This window comes from Dendropsophus ebraccatus, chromosome 11 (genome assembly GCF_027789765.1).
Source record: "Dendropsophus ebraccatus isolate aDenEbr1 chromosome 11, aDenEbr1.pat, whole genome shotgun sequence".
Lineage (NCBI taxonomy): Eukaryota > Metazoa > Chordata > Amphibia > Anura > Hylidae > Dendropsophus > Dendropsophus ebraccatus.
The window spans coordinates 6,101,134-6,119,139 of record NC_091464.1 but is presented as its reverse complement, the minus strand read 5'-3'; the positions used below and the strand labels follow the sequence as shown (position 1 = coordinate 6,119,139).

Sequence of the window (18,006 nt, the reverse complement as noted above, 5' to 3'; positions counted from 1 at the left end):
ACGGCGGCTGACATGTGACGTGATGACGTCACATGTCAGCTGCCGAGGAGGAGGAGAAGTCCCGGCGCCGCGGTCCTGCATCAGTGAGCTTCCGGCCAGGGCCGGCAACCCGGAAGCTCACTGAACTTAAAGAGGTCCGGCGGCCGCGGCCATTTAACTGCACGGGGGGACCAGGCCGGGGGGCATATGCCCGCCCCTGCCGCGGCCCCCCTGGATTGGGGGAGCACAGGAGCAAGTGGCAAGGGGGCCCGTGCGGGCCCCCCTAGCGTAGGGGCCCGGTCGCCATGGCGACCCCTGCGACCCCTATAGCTACGCCACTGCTGAGGTGTATTGGTTTCTCTGGCTCCTTCTTATCGGCCATTCAAGGGTTATATTCCCAACCAACTGCATCCATTGAAATGTCGCATCCACACTTAGGGAGTTCCCGCCGCCGAATGGCACCAGCCAGGGGCTTCCCCGCCCCCCATTGATATTTGTATTATGTATAGACCTTTGGTGGTGGCCATTTGACACAACACTGATATACAAGGGGTTAACATTCGTGGTAAGGAATTCAATGTTATTTGCAGATGATGTCATGCTGACTCTCCCTACCTCCCCACAGCCCTCCCCTACCTGCATAATCTATTACATACCCTTGGGGTCTTGTCTGGGTATAAGGTGAACGCAACTAGAGCGGAGGCCATGCCCCTAAACCCCGCAGAGGAAACCTTGCGGCAATTAAGTGCTAGCTTTAAATTCCACTGGTCATTCACATCCTTAGCCAAATATTACCTGCTTCACTCCTAGGACCCATTAAGTTCACTAGACATGTCTGGCAAACATGTGCCTCTAGGTTTAAGCTTTTTCCTTCCCATTCTTGACAGCTCGGTGTCTAGGTCAGTGTTACTCAACTCCAGTCCTCAAGCACCCTCAGCAGGTAATGTTTTGAGAACCTCCTTAGTATTTCACAGGTGATATAATTATAGTCAGTGCATCAATTTTTGTATGAGATATCCTCAAAACATCACCTGATGGGGGCGCTTGAGTTGAAAAAGTTGGTGCAGCACTCCAAATGCGGTGGCATGGGACACACACCACAGCAACAGATCGGCCATGTACAACCAAGCTTGGACTGTCATACTTTATTTTGTCGTGCATAGCCAGCAGGAAATACTAGAGCCATGACTAATATTAGACGACCCGAAACGCATCGGATTTTTAATTGTATTTGAATAAAGCATCAAGAATGTTTGCGAGCCGGAAGGTTTTGTTTGTTTGTCCATACAGTATACTAAGACTAATAAATCCCCTATGTGAACATATTGGTAAATATCAGCTGTACACAGGCTCTGCAGACTGTACAAAGGATGACCGTCACTCACAGGGGGCGTCTTCTCCAATCATAGTGCTTCACTTTTCCTTCTCTTTTCCATCTGTCCTGGACCTTGACATTTTTCTGCAGAATTGGTCAGAAAACATGGTTTCCAAGATCCAGCACATGTCGTATTAGGCCTCCTTTGTGCCTACTTACAGTAGTTAGCATATAGTAATTAGGTCCCTTTGTGTATATAGTACTATGGCCCCTCTGTGCACCCATTATAGAAATGAGGTGTCCTCTGGGCCTCAGCATAGTAGTAAGACCCCCTTTGTGCACCCTTAGTCTATGTTCACACTACGTAAAAGTACAGCTGCTGTTGCCATCGTCAACAACAGACGTACTTTGTACGCCTTCTGCCTACATTTCTATGGGAACGTATACGCTCCGGCCGGGATCCCATGCGGACATTTCAGTTTTCTGCAGCCGCAATTCAGTGACTATAAGAGCCCATTAGGAGCCCTTATGGATAAATACGTAGGTGCAGGAGCAGACAACCTTCTGCTTAACCCCTCTTGTACTCCAGTGTAGAAGTGACCCAATGTTTAGAAGAAAGAGAAAATCTTTGCTCTACTGCTGGTGCACTGATAACCCCTGACCTCTGGTTTTCTGCCAGTTTAACTTGGCATGTTTTTGATGCAATTGTTCAAAGGGCGCTGACCGTTCAAATTGTGGCTGATCAAAGTCCCATGTGTATGGCCAGCCTTAGTCTAACATCTCTCACATCTTGTGCTTGCCATTTATACCAAACCTTTAAACAGCTAGAGCCGTGCTTGTAACTGTAAATGGTCCTTGTCAGCTGAATATAAGCTATAATAGCCAGATTGTGCATAGGGATTAACCCCTTCTAGTGGTGTGATGTACTGGTGAGTCATAGTGGACATTTAATCTTCCCTATGTTCCCCTGACACTCTTCATGTGGTTGTACAGTAGTCTGGCTCCTCTCATACCTGCTCTGTAATACTTGCTGTTCCTCCTCCCCTACACTGCTATCAGATAACATTTCTCAGTAGTCCTGTTTCTTTCACCCCTGTAACCCCCCCCCCCCATTCCCACATATGCCCTCCCCATTTCTGGGCCTCACATTGATGGCCCACCCCTTTCTGCCCACACCATGCCCCCTCTCTGCCCACACCATGCCCCCTCTTTGCCCGCGCCCTACCCCCTCTCTGCCTGCGCCCTTCCCCCTCTCTGCCTACGTCCTGCCCCCCGCGCCCTGCCCCCTCTCTGCCCGCGTCCTGCCCCCTCTCTGCCTGCGCCCTGCCCCCTCTCTGCCTGCGCTCTGCCCGCACCCTGCCCCCTCTCACATCTGTATCCCCAGTCTGTGCTCAGCAAACACTGAATGTGAGACAGGGTCATATGATCTTGTGGAGGTAAGCAGAGGGAGCAGGAGACAGAGTTGACTGCACAGAGGCCAAATTTCTTCACTTCCTGGATGTCAGTGCCGGAACTGTGCGGACAATACATAAAACAATACATTGTATTACAATGTAATACATTACATAGAGACATCTACAGCTATAACTTTAAAACGTTTTTAACAGATTTTAATTTTCTTCATCCGGAATTCCTCTTTAACCCCTTAAGGCCGGGGCCAATTTTCTTTTTTTGCGCTTTCGTTTTTTCCTCCTTGTGTCTAAAAGGCCATGGTACCCTATGGTAAAACTGACATGTTATCTATATTCCTCAAGGCGGTACGATTACAGTGTTGTGTAACTTGTATAACTTTTACTTTATTTGATGGCTTTGAAAAAATGAAAATCTTAGAAAAAAACAAAATTTTCCTTAAAATCGCTCTATTCCCATCCATAACGCTTTTATCCTTTGGTCTATGGGGCTGTATAAGATGTCATTTTTTGTGCCATGATCTGTTCTTTCATCAGTACCTTTATGTGACTTTTTGATCACTTTTTATTACATTTTTTTCTGGATTCGATGGGACCAAAAATTGCACAATTTAGCATTTTGGAATTTTTTGGCTCTTACATTGTTTACCGTGCAAGATCAGGAATTGAACTTTCTGCTTCAATTCCTCAAGAATTCCTCAGCGTGAACCCACCCTTACTCTGGGCTGCAGCAGCTCAGATCTATAGATTACCGAGCCGGGATCAGTATCATTCCGATGCTGAGGCCCAGTCTGGTAAGGAGAAGTGATCACATCGCACGGGGAGGGGGGGGGGGGTGAATCCCCCAGTAGACCTCCACAGAGGGGCGCTGCAGGGCTTTTAAATGCAGCTGTCATGCCAGCTACATTTAAATGTCCTAATTAGCGGGCGCAGCAGTTGGCCCCTCTCTGAACTCATGTCATGGGTCGTCAAAGGGGTTAAAGGGAATGTACCACTTTACAGGCTATATGAAGTGTTACATATCATCATGCGTGCGCGATCGTCCCGTTTGCGCTATTTTTCGCCTGAATAACTGTATGCAAATCTGGTCAGTTGTGCGCAGGAGGTGAGCCTGAGAAGAGCAGTTTAAAGCTATCTCCTCTCCCAGCCCTGATAATCGGTGCCTCCTCTTCTCCTGAGTCCCGCCTCCAGTCTCTTCCCCGTCTGGCCTGTCAGCACAGTCATCTTGGCTGGTCAGCAGAGGTACTGCTAGTTGCAGTGGAGTGGCTGTAAGGAGAAAGAGGTGCTGGGGGGTGACGGAGGGCCCAGGAGCCGCTGCCCATCCTCTGCCCTATGGAGGTGCACGCCTTGTGGAGATGGGATGTAATGACCCCGGCCTGGCTGTGTCATGTACTGGCCTGTGTATACTGTGTAGGCAATAGATGTCATTTGTCTTCATTGGAGTTCTTGGTGCTCTCAGCCTTCATGTGTAACCAAAGCATTACGAGCACAGAAATCCTCCTGCCAGCATCCTGCAATCACACAAGGATTTATTTTACTCACAAAAGACAGAAATAAAAGTAGTTTATAAAATTACCTATATCTGTCCAGTTCACATGACTCAGGTTTCAGCTAATAATTACTTTATGTGCACCATTCTAAAGCACACATTGAAAAGTATAATCCTCCATCTAACATTTCAGATCAGAATCTCCAAATGCAAAACACAAAAGCTTGGATTTACTGTGCACTTTCTGATGGCATGCAGCCTATGGCCATGTTCACACATAGGATTTTCATCAGTTTTTATCAACCAAAATCAGGAGCAAAGCTAACAGCAAAATTATAATGAAAAGATCTGCACAGTTTGGCTATGTTCACAACGTTTTTTTCAGCTCCGTCTAAAATGACATCCGTTATTTTGAGTCTAAAATAACAGACGTCATTTAGCTGGCTGGCCTCCCCTCGGCTGCTGGTACATTATACTAGTTTGGTTACTAACTGGCCTTTGGGTGTGTCTTAATTGAAAAGTCCATTGAATTTAATAGTAAAAACGGAGAAAGAACGGTGACAAAAGAAAAACTGTGTGTCAACAACTAATAAAAAATGTCCGCTGATTGCAAAAGACGTCCGAAAATAATTGTTATGATCATTATTTTGACGTCCGTGGCAATAACACCCGTTAGTCAGTACATTGTGTGCATTAGTCGTCCGTCTTTCCATTGACTGCAATGCATTGCAGTTAAATGGCGGCAAAATCGGACGTTATTTTAAATATCAAAAGCGCCCGCCTTTTCTCTATTTTTAATGTTGTGTGAACATAGTCTTTCTGGGTTTTTCACTCACTCCAAGTCTGGCCCATGGTGCCATTTTTTTTGGCCCGCCATGCTTTTCCATTGCTGTTTTAAATTTGGCCCTCCTGACGTGCAGCAGATTATAATATGGGTGGTCCGTAGAGCTGCTTGGACCACCCATATTATAATCTCGTAGGCCGCAGGCAGTTTTTAGCCCGTGGCCTAGAAGTATCTTAGTAGTGCCCAACGCTGGCAATGTGGTGAAGTCATCGCACACATCCTCTAACGGGAGCCTCCTGCAGCCTCTGGAGCCGCAGGAAGGGGGAGTCCAAGCTAAGGGGGCAGTCATGAATAACTACAGTAGGGGCTGACTTCTATTTTAGAGACTATTCTTTTCTTTTTTTCAAACTAAATTTTTTTATTATTTTCGAAACAGTATAACAAGTGGACTTCCGCACCACAGGGGCTGTACGCAGACAGTCTTTTGTATGAAAAGAAATCCAACAAGTCACCTTACAGTGAATAGGCAGTGCCGATGAACATACTATACAAAAGGAACACTCCTCCCTCCCCCCCTTCCACCCCCCCCCCAGACTCACGGATAAAGAAGGCGAACAAGAGTCTTGCCTCCAAAGTATCATCTGCCCACACGGGTATCGCGGATTCGCAACACCCCCAGGGTTCCGGCCACATCTTTCCTCATGTACCATGTCGTGTCTTTGAATGGTCGGACAATCTCATGAATTTCTGGAGGTGAGAGAAGAGTGACAAGAAACCGTTTCCACTTTTTAAAGAATGGTTTGACCCGTTTTTCCCTGGCCAGCTCAGCATCTAGTTGGTCCATAAGTAGATATCTCTTAACCTGTTGGAGGACATTTTCCACTGTGGGCATATCCGGCACCAGCCAACGTTTCGCTACTAAAATAAAGATGCGTAATAACTGTGTAATTTGCTAATTATTCAGGGAGATATGTAGCATCAGCAAATGTGGGTCCAGGGGTACAGTGATGTGTAGCTTAGAACCTAAAAAGGAGAGTAAGCTTTGGCAGAAAGCTGTCACCCTTGGACAGGAATAGAGGCCATGGTAAAGATCAGTACCATGTTCTGAACAATTCGGACATGCATCTATTCTGTCTGGATGTAACTGTGTGACGGGAGTGTGACGGGAGTGCCCCGAATCTTGTATGAAGCAGGCCATTTAGCGACCAATGGTGTGCTAAGCGAGATTCCAGTATAAAATTAGAGTAACTGCTAGAGCCTCTGATCCAGTCCACTCCGTGCCTCAGTAGACATGCTAAATTATAACCCCGGACATCAGGTAGAGCCAGGGCCGTCTTACCCATTGGGCATGGTAGGCGGCTGCCCGGGGGCCCTTGCGTCCTAGGGGGCCCCTGCCCGCTGTGACAGTGGGCAGGGGCCCCCTAGGACGCAAGGGTCCCCGGGCAGCCGCCTCCCATGCCCAATGGGTAAGACGGCCCTGCGCCCCCCCCCCCCCCCTTCCCCTTCTCTTGCGACCGCAAGCACTTTCTTCCTTGTGGTCGCAAGAGGAAATCCGGCCTCGGCTGATGCTTCGCTCCCCGGGGGATTCTCCGGGAGCGCACGCATCAGGAACTGAGCTTCCGGATGTGTGCGCTCCCGGAGAATCCCCCGGGGAGCGACGCATCAGCCGGGGGCAGAAGAGGAGAGGAAGCAGCAACGGGGGAGCGCTGGTAGGTGAGTTGGGTGTTTTTTTTTTTATCTACTGTGCAGGGGGGAGCCATCTATAAGGGGGGAATACGGGTGAGCCATCTATAGGGGGGGATACAGGGGGGAGCCATCTATAGGGGGGATACAGGGGGGAGCCATCTATAGGGGGGATACAGGGGGAGCCATCTATAGGGGGGGATACAGGGGGAGCCATCTATAGGGGGGATACAGGGGGGAGCCATCTATGGGGGGGATACAGGAGGAGCCATCTATGGGGGGGATACTGGGGGGAGCCATCTATAGGGGGGATACAGGGGGGAGCCATCTATAGGGGGGGATACAGGGGGGAGCCATCTATAGGGGGGGATTAAGGGGGGAGCCATCTATAGGGGAGATACAGGGGGGAGCCATCTATAGGGGGGATACAGGGGGGAGCCATCTATACGAGAGGGGGGGGATACAGGGGGGAGCCATCTATGGGGGGGATACAGGGGGGAGCCATCTATAAGGGGGGATACAGGTGGGAGCCATCTATATGAGGGGGGATACGGGGGGATACAGGGTGGAGCCATCTATACGAGGGGGGGGATACAGGGGGGAGCCATCTATACGAGGGAGGGGATACAGGGGGGAGCCATCTATAAGGGGGGAATACGGGGGAGCCATCTATAAGGGGGGAATACGGGGGAGCCATCTATAGGGGGGGATACAGGGGGGAGCCATCTATAGGGGGGGATACAGGGGGGAGCCATCTATAGGGGGGGATACAGGGGGAGCCATCTATAGGGGGGATACAGGGGGGAGCCATCTATGGGGGGGATACAGGGGGAGCCATCTATGGGGGGGATACTGGGGGGAGCCATCTATAGGGGGGATACAGGGGGGAGCCATCTATAGGGGGGGATACAGGGGGGAGCCATCTATAGGGGGGGATTAAGGGGGGAGCCATCTATAGGGGAGATACAGGGGGGAGCCATCTATAGGGGGGATACAGGGGGGAGCCATCTATACGAGAGGGGGGGGATACAGGGGGGAGCCATCTATAGGGGGGGATACAGGGGGGAGCCATCTATACAAGGGGGGGGATACAGGGGGGAGCCATCTATAAGGGGGGATACAGGTGGGAGCCATCTATATGAGGGGGGGGATACGGGGGGATACAGGGTGGAGCCATCTATACGAGGGGGGGGATACAGGGGGGAGCCATCTATACGAGGGAGGGGATACAGGGGGGAGCCATCTATAAGGGGGGAATACGGGGGAGCCATCTATAGGGGGGGATACAGGGGGGAGCCATCTATAAGGGGGGAATACGGGGGAGCCATCTATACGGGGGGAGCCATCTATACGGGGGGATACAGGGGGGAGCCATCTATAAGGGGGGAGCCATCTATAAGGGGGTAATACAGGGGGAGCCATCTATAAGGGGTAATACAGGGGGGAGCCATCTATAAGGGGGTAATACAGGGGGAGCCATCTATAAGGGGGTAATACAGGGGGGAGCCATCTATAAGGGGGTAATACAGGGGAGCCATCTATAAGGGGGTAATACAGGGGGAGCCATCTATACGGGGGGGATACAGGGGGAGCCATCTATAAGGGGGGGGGATACAGGGGGGAGCCATCTATAAGGGGGTAATACAGGGGGAGCTATCTATAAGGGGCCAATACAGATGTGCAGTGTGTAGAGAGATGAGGATGGTGACAGAGTGTGGAGCCTAATATGTCTGTCTGGCAGATTCTGCGGATTCGTGGCTCGGAGAAGTTCTCATAACGGCACAGGGCAAATGGAAAAGAAGATGAAAAGGGAAGAACTCTGATCAGAGAAGACGTCCCATGTGAGTCACTTGATGTATCTGCACTGTAATGTACTGTATATGGTGTACAGAACCTGTGTAGAGCTGGGTACCTCTATATGACTGGATGAGGTGGTAATATTTGTTGCTTGTTATCTGGCATATATATAGAGAAGGGCAAAACAACATGTCTCATATAGACAGAGGAGCAACAACATGACTATTATATTATATATGAACCATGTTGTTTCCCTGTATTCTGTATACAGGGAAACAACATGGTTCATATATAATATAATAGTCATGTTGTTGCCCCTCTGTATATATGAGACATGTTGTTTTGCCCTTCTCTATATATAAGCCATGTTGTTTCCCTGTATATTGTATTATACAGTATACATACAGGGAGACAACATGGTTCTCATATATAATAGTCATGTTGTTGCCCCTCTGTATATATGAGACATGTTGCACTGGTGTGACAATAAACCCTGCAGATTGCTGTTGGAAGTGCTGTCTCCATTGCGTTTTTTGGATACTTTGAAGCCAACCTGGTCTGGTTTGGCGCGGCACGCACGGTTATTTTTTGTTTTTGCGCTGCTGAAAGACTGTGTTGTGAATTAAAGTTTATGTTAACAATAATTTGTATTTTTTTATTGTACGTAATTGTACTGGCTAGGGGCGGGGTTGCAAAGATGGGGTGTTTTGATGGCGGCGGCCGCGGGGGGTGGGGCCCAATTCGCACCTCTGCCCAGGGGCCCATAATGCTGTTAAGATGGCCCTGGGTAGAGCCAGACCCCCTTTCTCCTTAGGCAGTACCAATTTCAGTCTTGCTGATATAAAATTATATAGAATTAGAGAAGGCTGAGGTTAATGATGATACATCCCTATGACTAAGGAGGAGCGGAATGGTCTGGAATGAATACAGCAGTCTAGCAAATCCTATCATTTTTAGCAAGGCCACTCTGGCCATAAGAGAGAGTGGCAGATTGGCCCACTTGAGCAATTCTGCTTGAATTTTATGTATCAGTGGAGGATAGTTTAACTTGTATATAGAGTTGGGGAATCGTCCAATTTTTATACCTAAATATGTGATATTATCGGAAGTGCAGCGGACTGGGAGGTTTTGTTTATTGGGAAAAGAAGTAAGCTTGAGTAAGTCACTCTTATCTTTACTTATTCTAAAGCAGGCTATATTGCCGAATTCTTCTAAGTGTCTAAAGACCGCATCCAGGTCCCTATTGGGGTCGCTAAGGAAAATGAGTAAGTTGTCGGTAAACAATATGGCCCGCAGCTCCTCCCCCCAAGCCACCTTTATCCCGTCAAAGTCCCTAGCTAAACTCAGTCTGCGGGCCAGCGGCTCGATGGCCAGGTTAAAAATCAAGGGGGACAATGGGCAGCCCTGTCACGTCCCCTTAAACAGGGGAAAAGAAGGGGAAAGGAAACCAGGGGTATGGATCCTGGCTACCGGGGAGTGGTACAGATGTTAAACATAAGAAAGAAAAGCTCCTGAGAAGCCCATTGTCCCCATCACTTTGAACATCCATCCCCTCACATTGTCAAAAGCTTTTTCAGCATCAATGGAGAGAAGAGCTGGGGATGGATGTTTCTCAGGGTGTGTCTTAACCTTGTCCAATACGGCCATTACCTTGCGGATGTTCATCACCGCTGATCTCCCTTTAATAAAGCCAACCTGTGATGGACCAATAAGAGAGGGCATAATCACGGCTAACCGGTCAGCTAGAATTTTGGATACTATTTTAATATCTAAATTCAATAGGGAAATTGGCCTGTATGAACTTGGGAGTTTTAGGATTTTTTCCGGGCTTCAGGAGAACCTTAATATAGGCCGTATTGGAGGATCTGGGTACAGGTGAGGCGGAGAGGTAGGTGTCATATAGAGCTTTTAAAGTAGGGGTGATTTTAGGGCCTAGAATTTTGTAAAAGTCCCCGGACAGGTCATCCGGACCAGGGGCTTTGTGTGACTTTAAATGCGATATGACACCCCCAATCTCCTCCCCGGATATCGGTTTGTTCAGAAATTCTCTGTCCGTGTCTGACAGTGTTGGTAAGTTAAGGTCAGTCAGCCAGTCACAGTTAGTAATATCCCCCCCCCGACCCCTTATCGTAAAGGCATCTATAGAAGTCTTGGAGAAAGTCATTAATCCGTGCAGGGTGTCTATGTAATGTTCCCTGGGGGTCGACTAATTGTGTGATAGAGTGTTGTGGAAACGGGCCTTTAGTGAATCGGGCCAAGAGTCTACCAGCCTTGCTCCCATGCCTGAACAACAGCGCCTCATAGTATGACCGATGTACCTCCTCCTTCCTTTTCATCCATTGCACATAGTGATCTCTGGCTTGTTGCCAGGCCACTCTCGTGGCATCAGAAGGGGCTACTAGAAATTTAGTGTAGGCTTCCTTAAGGGCAGCACTATATTTAGAAATGTTGGCAGAAACCTTCTTTTGGAGAGTCGCCATGATTCGTCCTCGCAGGACTGCCTTAGCTGCATCCCAGAACAACTGGGCTGGGTTGTAATATTCTAGCCACCAGCCTTTAAAAAGGGTTTTAAACCCGTCATCTTTGGCCAGGCCTATAGGGAATTTCCAAATGAAATCACTATCCCTGGGAAGTTGCGTAACTATAGAACACGATACGGGGGTATGATCAGATATGACCATTTCTTCTATAGTAGGGGACAAAATTTTAGGAAGGATGGAAGGGGATGAAAATATGTAATCAATCCTCGACCAAGAGTCGTGCGGAGTAGAATCTGGATTAAAATACCTCCACATGTCAGTCAGGGAAGTCCGCTGCGATAATGTCAGCAACAGTGTTGAGGAGACATGGGAGCGACGGAATCTAGAGCGGTCCTCCAAGGGTGTCGTTAAAGTCTCAGCTATCAGCTTGAGCTGCACTGGGTCAGCCAGGATCTGGTCAGTAAGGTCAGAGAAGAAGAGAGAACTGTTAGCGTTCGGACCGTATACATTATAAATGATCATGTCCTCAGAGAGCATTCTGATATGAATTTTGCATTATCTGCCTGCATTATCATGTGACACATGTATGACTTCGCCCTGGAAGGAATGACTTACTAATTAATATCAGCACCCCCGCGTTGTGATTCACTGCAGGAGATCCATACACCTCCTTCACCCACATCTTCTTCAGACGAAAGAAATCGTCCTGAGTCAGGTGAGTCTCCTGCAGTAAAACCAAGTCCGGCTTCATACGTTTGAGGTGGCGTAGCATAAGCACCCGCTTTTGTGGGGACCTTAGTCCCTTAATGTTCCAAGAAACCAACTTTAACATAGGCTTGTACAGTATGGATATATGACAGATGAACTGGAAAGCAAATAGGATCCCCTCCGCGAGTCTGGGCCCACCCCCTCCCACCCGTCTCCCCCTTAACCATCCCCCCCCCCCCCCCTAACCCTTCCCCTTAACAAAAAACATACCAGCTATACTGGAATCCCACCTAACAGCAGTATCCAGCTAGCATTAGGTTACAGACCTCACTTTTCTCCACACAGGCACTAAACAACTCAATAAAGTGTTATGAGTCTCACATCTTCCGGGCACTCCTAACCCGATCACATAAAAGAACTGTTGTATAACTGAAACAATGATAAAACTGCGTAACACTTAGCAGATCCCCTCTGGATGATCTGGACTAAGAACCATGCCAAACAAACATGTGTTTGAGGTGTCCAACTCACGACCACAGTCCGTTATCTCTGGCCCAGTTCAGTCCCGCGATAAGGAGGAACGGCTGTGTCGTTGTTCTCTCAGCGCGACGTACCAATCTCCCTCCTGGTGTTGCGCTGTGCGAGGAGGGCTGCTATTGTTGTCACGGGTTGGTGGCGGTGATCTGGAGCGTTGAGACGAACCTGGAGTATTCGGTATGTCTCGTAAGATCTCTTCTAGACCGGCTTTAGCCACTTCAGGTGAGTGGAATGTAGAATAGGATCCGTCAGGGTAGAAGACTCGTAGCGTCGCCGGATATAGCAGGGCAAAGCATGTGTGCTTTCTAAAGAGGGCCGAGCAGATGGGTGAAAATAGCTTGTGCCTCCTAGTGGTCTCAGCAGAAAAGTCTCCAAAGATAAGCAGTTTGGCCTCCTGATATCTCAGATCCTGTTGCTGCTTTTGGAACGCTTGTAATATTTCCACTCTGTCCGAGTAATCTAAGTAACGCACTATGACTTGTCGTGGGCGCGCACGGTGCTGCAGTGTTGCATGGGAAGTGTCCCCAAGCTGTCCCGTGCGATCAGGGCCCTGGCGATAAGCTCGTTCAACTTTGCTTTTATGAGAAATCCCCAGTAGCGCGGGAATGGTGGACTCACATAACTTGGCCAGATCTTTTTGCGCCACTGACTCCAGCACACCGACAATGCACAAGTTATTACGCCTGGAGCGGTCCTCCAGGTCTTGCACCTAGTCCCATAGTTTGTTATTATCAGAGCGCAGGTTTCTATAAGAGCACTCAGCAGCCTCCATCTGTTCTTCCAGTATCAGGCTGGGTTCACACACAGTATATTTCAGGCAGTATTCGGTCCTCATGTCAGGTCCTCATAGCAACCAAAACCAGTAGTGGATTAAAAACACAGAAAGGCTCTGTTCACACAATGTTGTAATTGAGTGGATGGCCGCCATTTAATGGCAAATATGTGCTGTTATCTTAAAACAACGGCTGTTATATTGAAATAATGGCAGTTATTTACCATTATATGGCGGCCATCCACTCAATTTCACCATTGTGTGAACAGAACCTTTCTGTGTTTTCAATCCACTCCTGGTTTTGGTTGCGAACCAAATACTGCCTGAAATATACTGTGTGTGAACCCAGCCTCACTATGCGTTTCTCTGCCTCCAGCAGGCAATCGCCATGTTTGTTCACTGTTGCCTGCAGCTTCTGCAGGGACGACGCAATAGTCGCCGCCAGTGTCTCTTGGATTTCAGGGACAATCTGTTTTGCCACCTCTGCGACCAGAGAGGAGTCAGGAGGAGCATGAAGCCGGGTTTCGGCTCCCAGTCAGCATAGTGTGAAGTGTGTGAATCAGGTCAAAGGGATAGGGCGTCGGCTGGAAGAACACACACACAGGGAACGAAATCTAATGGTGCGTTTACACAGACAGATTTATCTGACAAAGTCAAAACCAGGAACAGACTATAAACAGGGAACAGGTCATAAAGGCAACACTTAGATTTCTCCTCATTTCTAATCCATTCCAGGCTTTGGCTTTAAAAATCTGTCAGATAAAGCTGTCTGTGTAAACGCACCATAACACACCAGCTGAGAAATGGGGGGAATTTAGAAATGGTGAGAATTGTTTAAGTGGAAAACCCCTTTAAAGTGACTCTGTACCCACAATCTGGCCCCCCCCCCCCCCCCTAACCGTTTGTACCTTCGGATAGCTGCTTTTAATCCAAGATCTTTCCTGGAGTCTGTTCGGCAGGTGATGCAGTTATTGTCCTGAAAAAGAACTGTACTTAGGGTACAAACACACACACCGCATACGCAGCAAATATGCAGCACATCTGCAGCAGATTTGATGGTGCAGATTTAATGCTGTGTTCAGGTATTTAGATCTAATCTGCTGCGTTTTGCAGCAGTAAATACGGTGCGTATATGGTGTGTGTGTTTGTACCCTTAAACTTGCAGCCGTGTCAAACTGGTGTGTCCTAAAATGTCTGTGCATTAGGCTGGCACACCCTCTCTGTCCCTCCTCCCCACCCTGCTCATCATTAGAAGTGCCTACAAAAGAAAGTCATCAGTCTATTTTTTAGGTTATCAGCCACTGAATGTATAGGATGATGTCTGGGTACTGAAAACAGTGCTGCATATGGATGTAAGTGAAGACCCCCGAAGCATGAGCTGAATGAAATATTATTTATTTCCATGCATATTCCAATATTGTATTAGAATCTGGAAGAGAAAAGTTTAACAAAGGGCAAACAATGTGTCCTGAGCATGCAGGAAGTCCAGTAATCTAACCATACATGGATACCAGGTCAATCAATCAGATTGTATCATTTATTTCTATGATCATAATCGTCATTGCTATTATATTGGTCCCGAAATGCCAAACCTACCAGTAAGATACAGAAACCTCTGGTGGTAGTGGATATGGTCACAGGCTAGCCTAGCGCGACTCAAAAAAGGCTGGTGAGTTTTACTGATTCCGGATGGGTTCACATTGCTTTTTTTCCTCCATTTTATGCAAAAAAAAAAAAAAAAATCATGAAAAAACATGCATTTGTGTGCGACCGTTTTGATCTGTTTTTCCATTTACTTCCATTATAAAGAAAACTAAAATCAAATTGCATCCATTTTTTAGAGTATACAAAAATATGGTCGACCACGTTTTTGTGTACACTAAAAAAAAACCATACATTTTGTTCCTTCTTTTATAATGAAAGTCAATGGAAAGACGGATAAAAATGGACCCACGCAAATACATGTTTTTCCGTTTTTTTTCCCATAAAACAGGCAAAAAAATTGATTGCAAAAATGCAGTGTGAACTCAGTCTTACAAAGCTGCAACCTCACACATGAAACCGATGAACATGAGGCAAAGTCTGTTTTCTTGGTAGCTTTCAGAACCAACATGTTTCCATTCTAAATCCAGTCTTTGGCCTGTGTAAAGCAGCGGAATATAAATACAGATTCATCTATGGCTGCAAGTCCTGGTCCAGCTGCAACCTACTGTCCTGACCTGATCAGCATCATAGTCATGTGACATTCAGGATATTAGACTGGTGGTCATGCCGCCATGTGTGGCTGTAATACAGACACAAAGATACTTCAGTATTACGCCGGTCTGAGTGTTTCACTAGCAGGCGGCCAAAATGTGAGAAAATGATCCAGACAGCAACAGATCCTAGTACAGAGAAGCTTCCATGCCGCCCACATATACACAGGTCTCTGACTCCTCTCAGCCTGTAAGAAAAATATACCTTTAGTACAAAGTGGCTGTACCGCCATAGAAGATTGTGGACACACAAGTAATATAAAATGTCTGTGGCAATTTTATGTGAGTTAGTAGTGTGTAGCATCCATTGTTATAATGCCGTGGTTGCCGTCCTCTGAACACTATTAGTACAGGCGGCTTCATCTACTTATATGATTCCTGCTTTATAGAGAACATTATTCCAGCATCATCTACCTCTCTGTGTGCGTTATCCTATAGAAACCTCTCACAGTCATGGATCTCAGCGTCATTAGATTCATAGAAGAGAAATCGTTCCTTAAATTACATTCTCCATGGAATCACTCTCATTCATAGCAACACTCATCATCACATAGCATAACTTATCATCGCTCATCATCATATAGCATCACTCATCATCATATCACCACTCATCATCCATTATCACATAGCATCATTCATCACCCATTATCACTCATCATCATATAGTATCACTCATCATCATATCACCACTCATCATCCATTATCACATAGCATCACTCATCACCCATCATCATATAGCATCACTCATCATATCACCACTTATCATCCATTATCACATAGCATCATTCATCACCCATCATCACTCATCATCATATAGCATCACTCATCATCATATCACCACTCATCATCCATTATCACATAGCATCACTCATCACCCATCTTCATTCATCATCATATAGGATCACTCATCAACACATAGCATCACTCATCATTACATAGCATCACTCATCAACACATAGCATTAATCATCATCACATAGCATCGCTCATCACCAATCCTCACATAGCATCACTCATCATCATCACCCACCATTATTTATCATCACTTATGTGTTTTTGTTGTCAACATTCTGAGAATCTTAAGATCTTTTAAGGCTTTTTCCAGTTGCAGGTCACTTTATGTGGCTAGTGTTTTCTGTGTTAGTTTTCTTTTCACATTCTTAGTGTCTGCACTCAAACGTAAAACCTCTTTCTCATTCTTGATATGGTGAACCCCATGCACTTTGTCATCTACATGGCTAATTCCCCTCCCCCCTCCAAGCTCCATGATCTTATTAGGGTTTCTTTTTCTCTGCCATGTTTGCAGCGTCTTCTCCTTTGGACACCCAGTCTAGTCCACCTCCCATGCAGAGTACTTCTTCAGGGATGGTCTCCAGATCTTCACTCTGCAGAGCCTGTGTTATCAGCGTCAGCTCTTCACATAGCGTCTCATAGCGATACCCAACCCGTATATCAGGCACATTGGTTCTGCGGATATCATTTCCTTCTGGACCTTCTCGCAGATAATTCGGCCCCAGCCAATAACTTTTTACCTGTCATAACAACAATATAACATTACACCAGATACTGTAGACTGTAACAACTACCAGACCAGAAGATTGTCGCATTGTCGAAGATACATGGTTCACATCTATCACATAACACATATTAGACTGCAGAACCAGCCTACAGATCTGCCGCTGGGATCACAAAGCGTTTTTGCAGTCTGTTAGTTTTTCAAAAAATGTATTTGTGAGCATTCGTATTGATCAGTTTTTCCACTGACTTCCATAATAAAAAAGGATAAATAAACAGATCAAAAGACCTCCGGTTTTTTTTACCACGTTTTTCTGTACATTAAAAAAACGAATGTATAAAATAGTGTAAAAAACAACCGCGCTCCTGATAGACACAGCTGTTCTTAAAAAATGTCAGTGTCCGTATAGCTGCAGGCTACCAACAAGTGGTTACTGCTCCCACTCAATATAAATATAATATAGGATGATAAAGATGTTGTGCCGCGCTTAAAAAGTTGCCGTATAATACTGAAATGGTTAACTACCTCACATAATAACATTCAGGTACTCATAAGAGCTAGAGTCACTCACCGCATTAGGTGTATTGGTTGTGCTGTGACTTTTGGTCCTCCGTATCGGCCCCTACTACGAATGTGTTTTGATCTGTTTTTTTTTTATGGAAGTCAATGGAAAAACTAATCCTCACAAATACAGCCAAAAAACAGATGAAAAATGGACGGCAAAAACACAGTGTGAACCCAGCCTTACATGCACATTTTGGTACAGATTTAGTAACATTTCATCCACTGCATCCAGCCCACAGCACCTATAGGCTATGTTCACACAACATCAAAAATAGAGAAAAGTCGGACGCTTTTGCTGTTTAAAAAAATGTCAGTTATTGCAGCGGTTTAACTGACTGCAATGCAATGCACTGAAGTCAATCAAAAGACGGACGTCCAATACACACAGTGTATTGAATATTGGACGTTATCACGGCAGACAATGACATGAATCCGTGCGGATTCAATCATGTGATAATTTTATTGCCAGGGTCATTACACAGCACGCAGTGATACTAAATATGTTTAGGACTAAAACTGGTGGAAAAACTGGTCATTGGTTCTGAAACCCCCTAAAATGCCAACCAAAAAAAAGAATAACGGTGAAAGGAAAATAATCAGAAACATCTAACAGAGATAAAACAAGTACGTAGACCAGAAAATCAGAAAGAGCTGCTGGGAGCTTTATATATAATGGACAGGAGAATCTATGACGGGGAGGGGGAACCTTCAGCCCTTCA

General features: G+C 46.6%; 1 protein-coding gene across 7 annotated transcripts in view; it reads right to left on the bottom strand.

Annotated features, from left to right (window-relative positions):
* Window positions 1-14,734: 14,734 nt before the first annotated feature.
* The window catches only part of AMPD2 (adenosine monophosphate deaminase 2), a 117,231-nt gene continuing 113,959 nt past the window's right edge, over window positions 14,735-18,006 (bottom strand). For all 7 annotated transcript variants that reach the window (XM_069944412.1, XM_069944409.1, XM_069944415.1 and 4 more), the window contains exon 18: window positions 14,735-16,739. In XM_069944412.1, coding sequence (XP_069800513.1) covers window positions 16,482-16,739 — 258 coding nt within the window. In that variant the 3' untranslated portion in view covers window positions 14,735-16,481. The remainder of the gene's footprint in view (window positions 16,740-18,006) is intronic.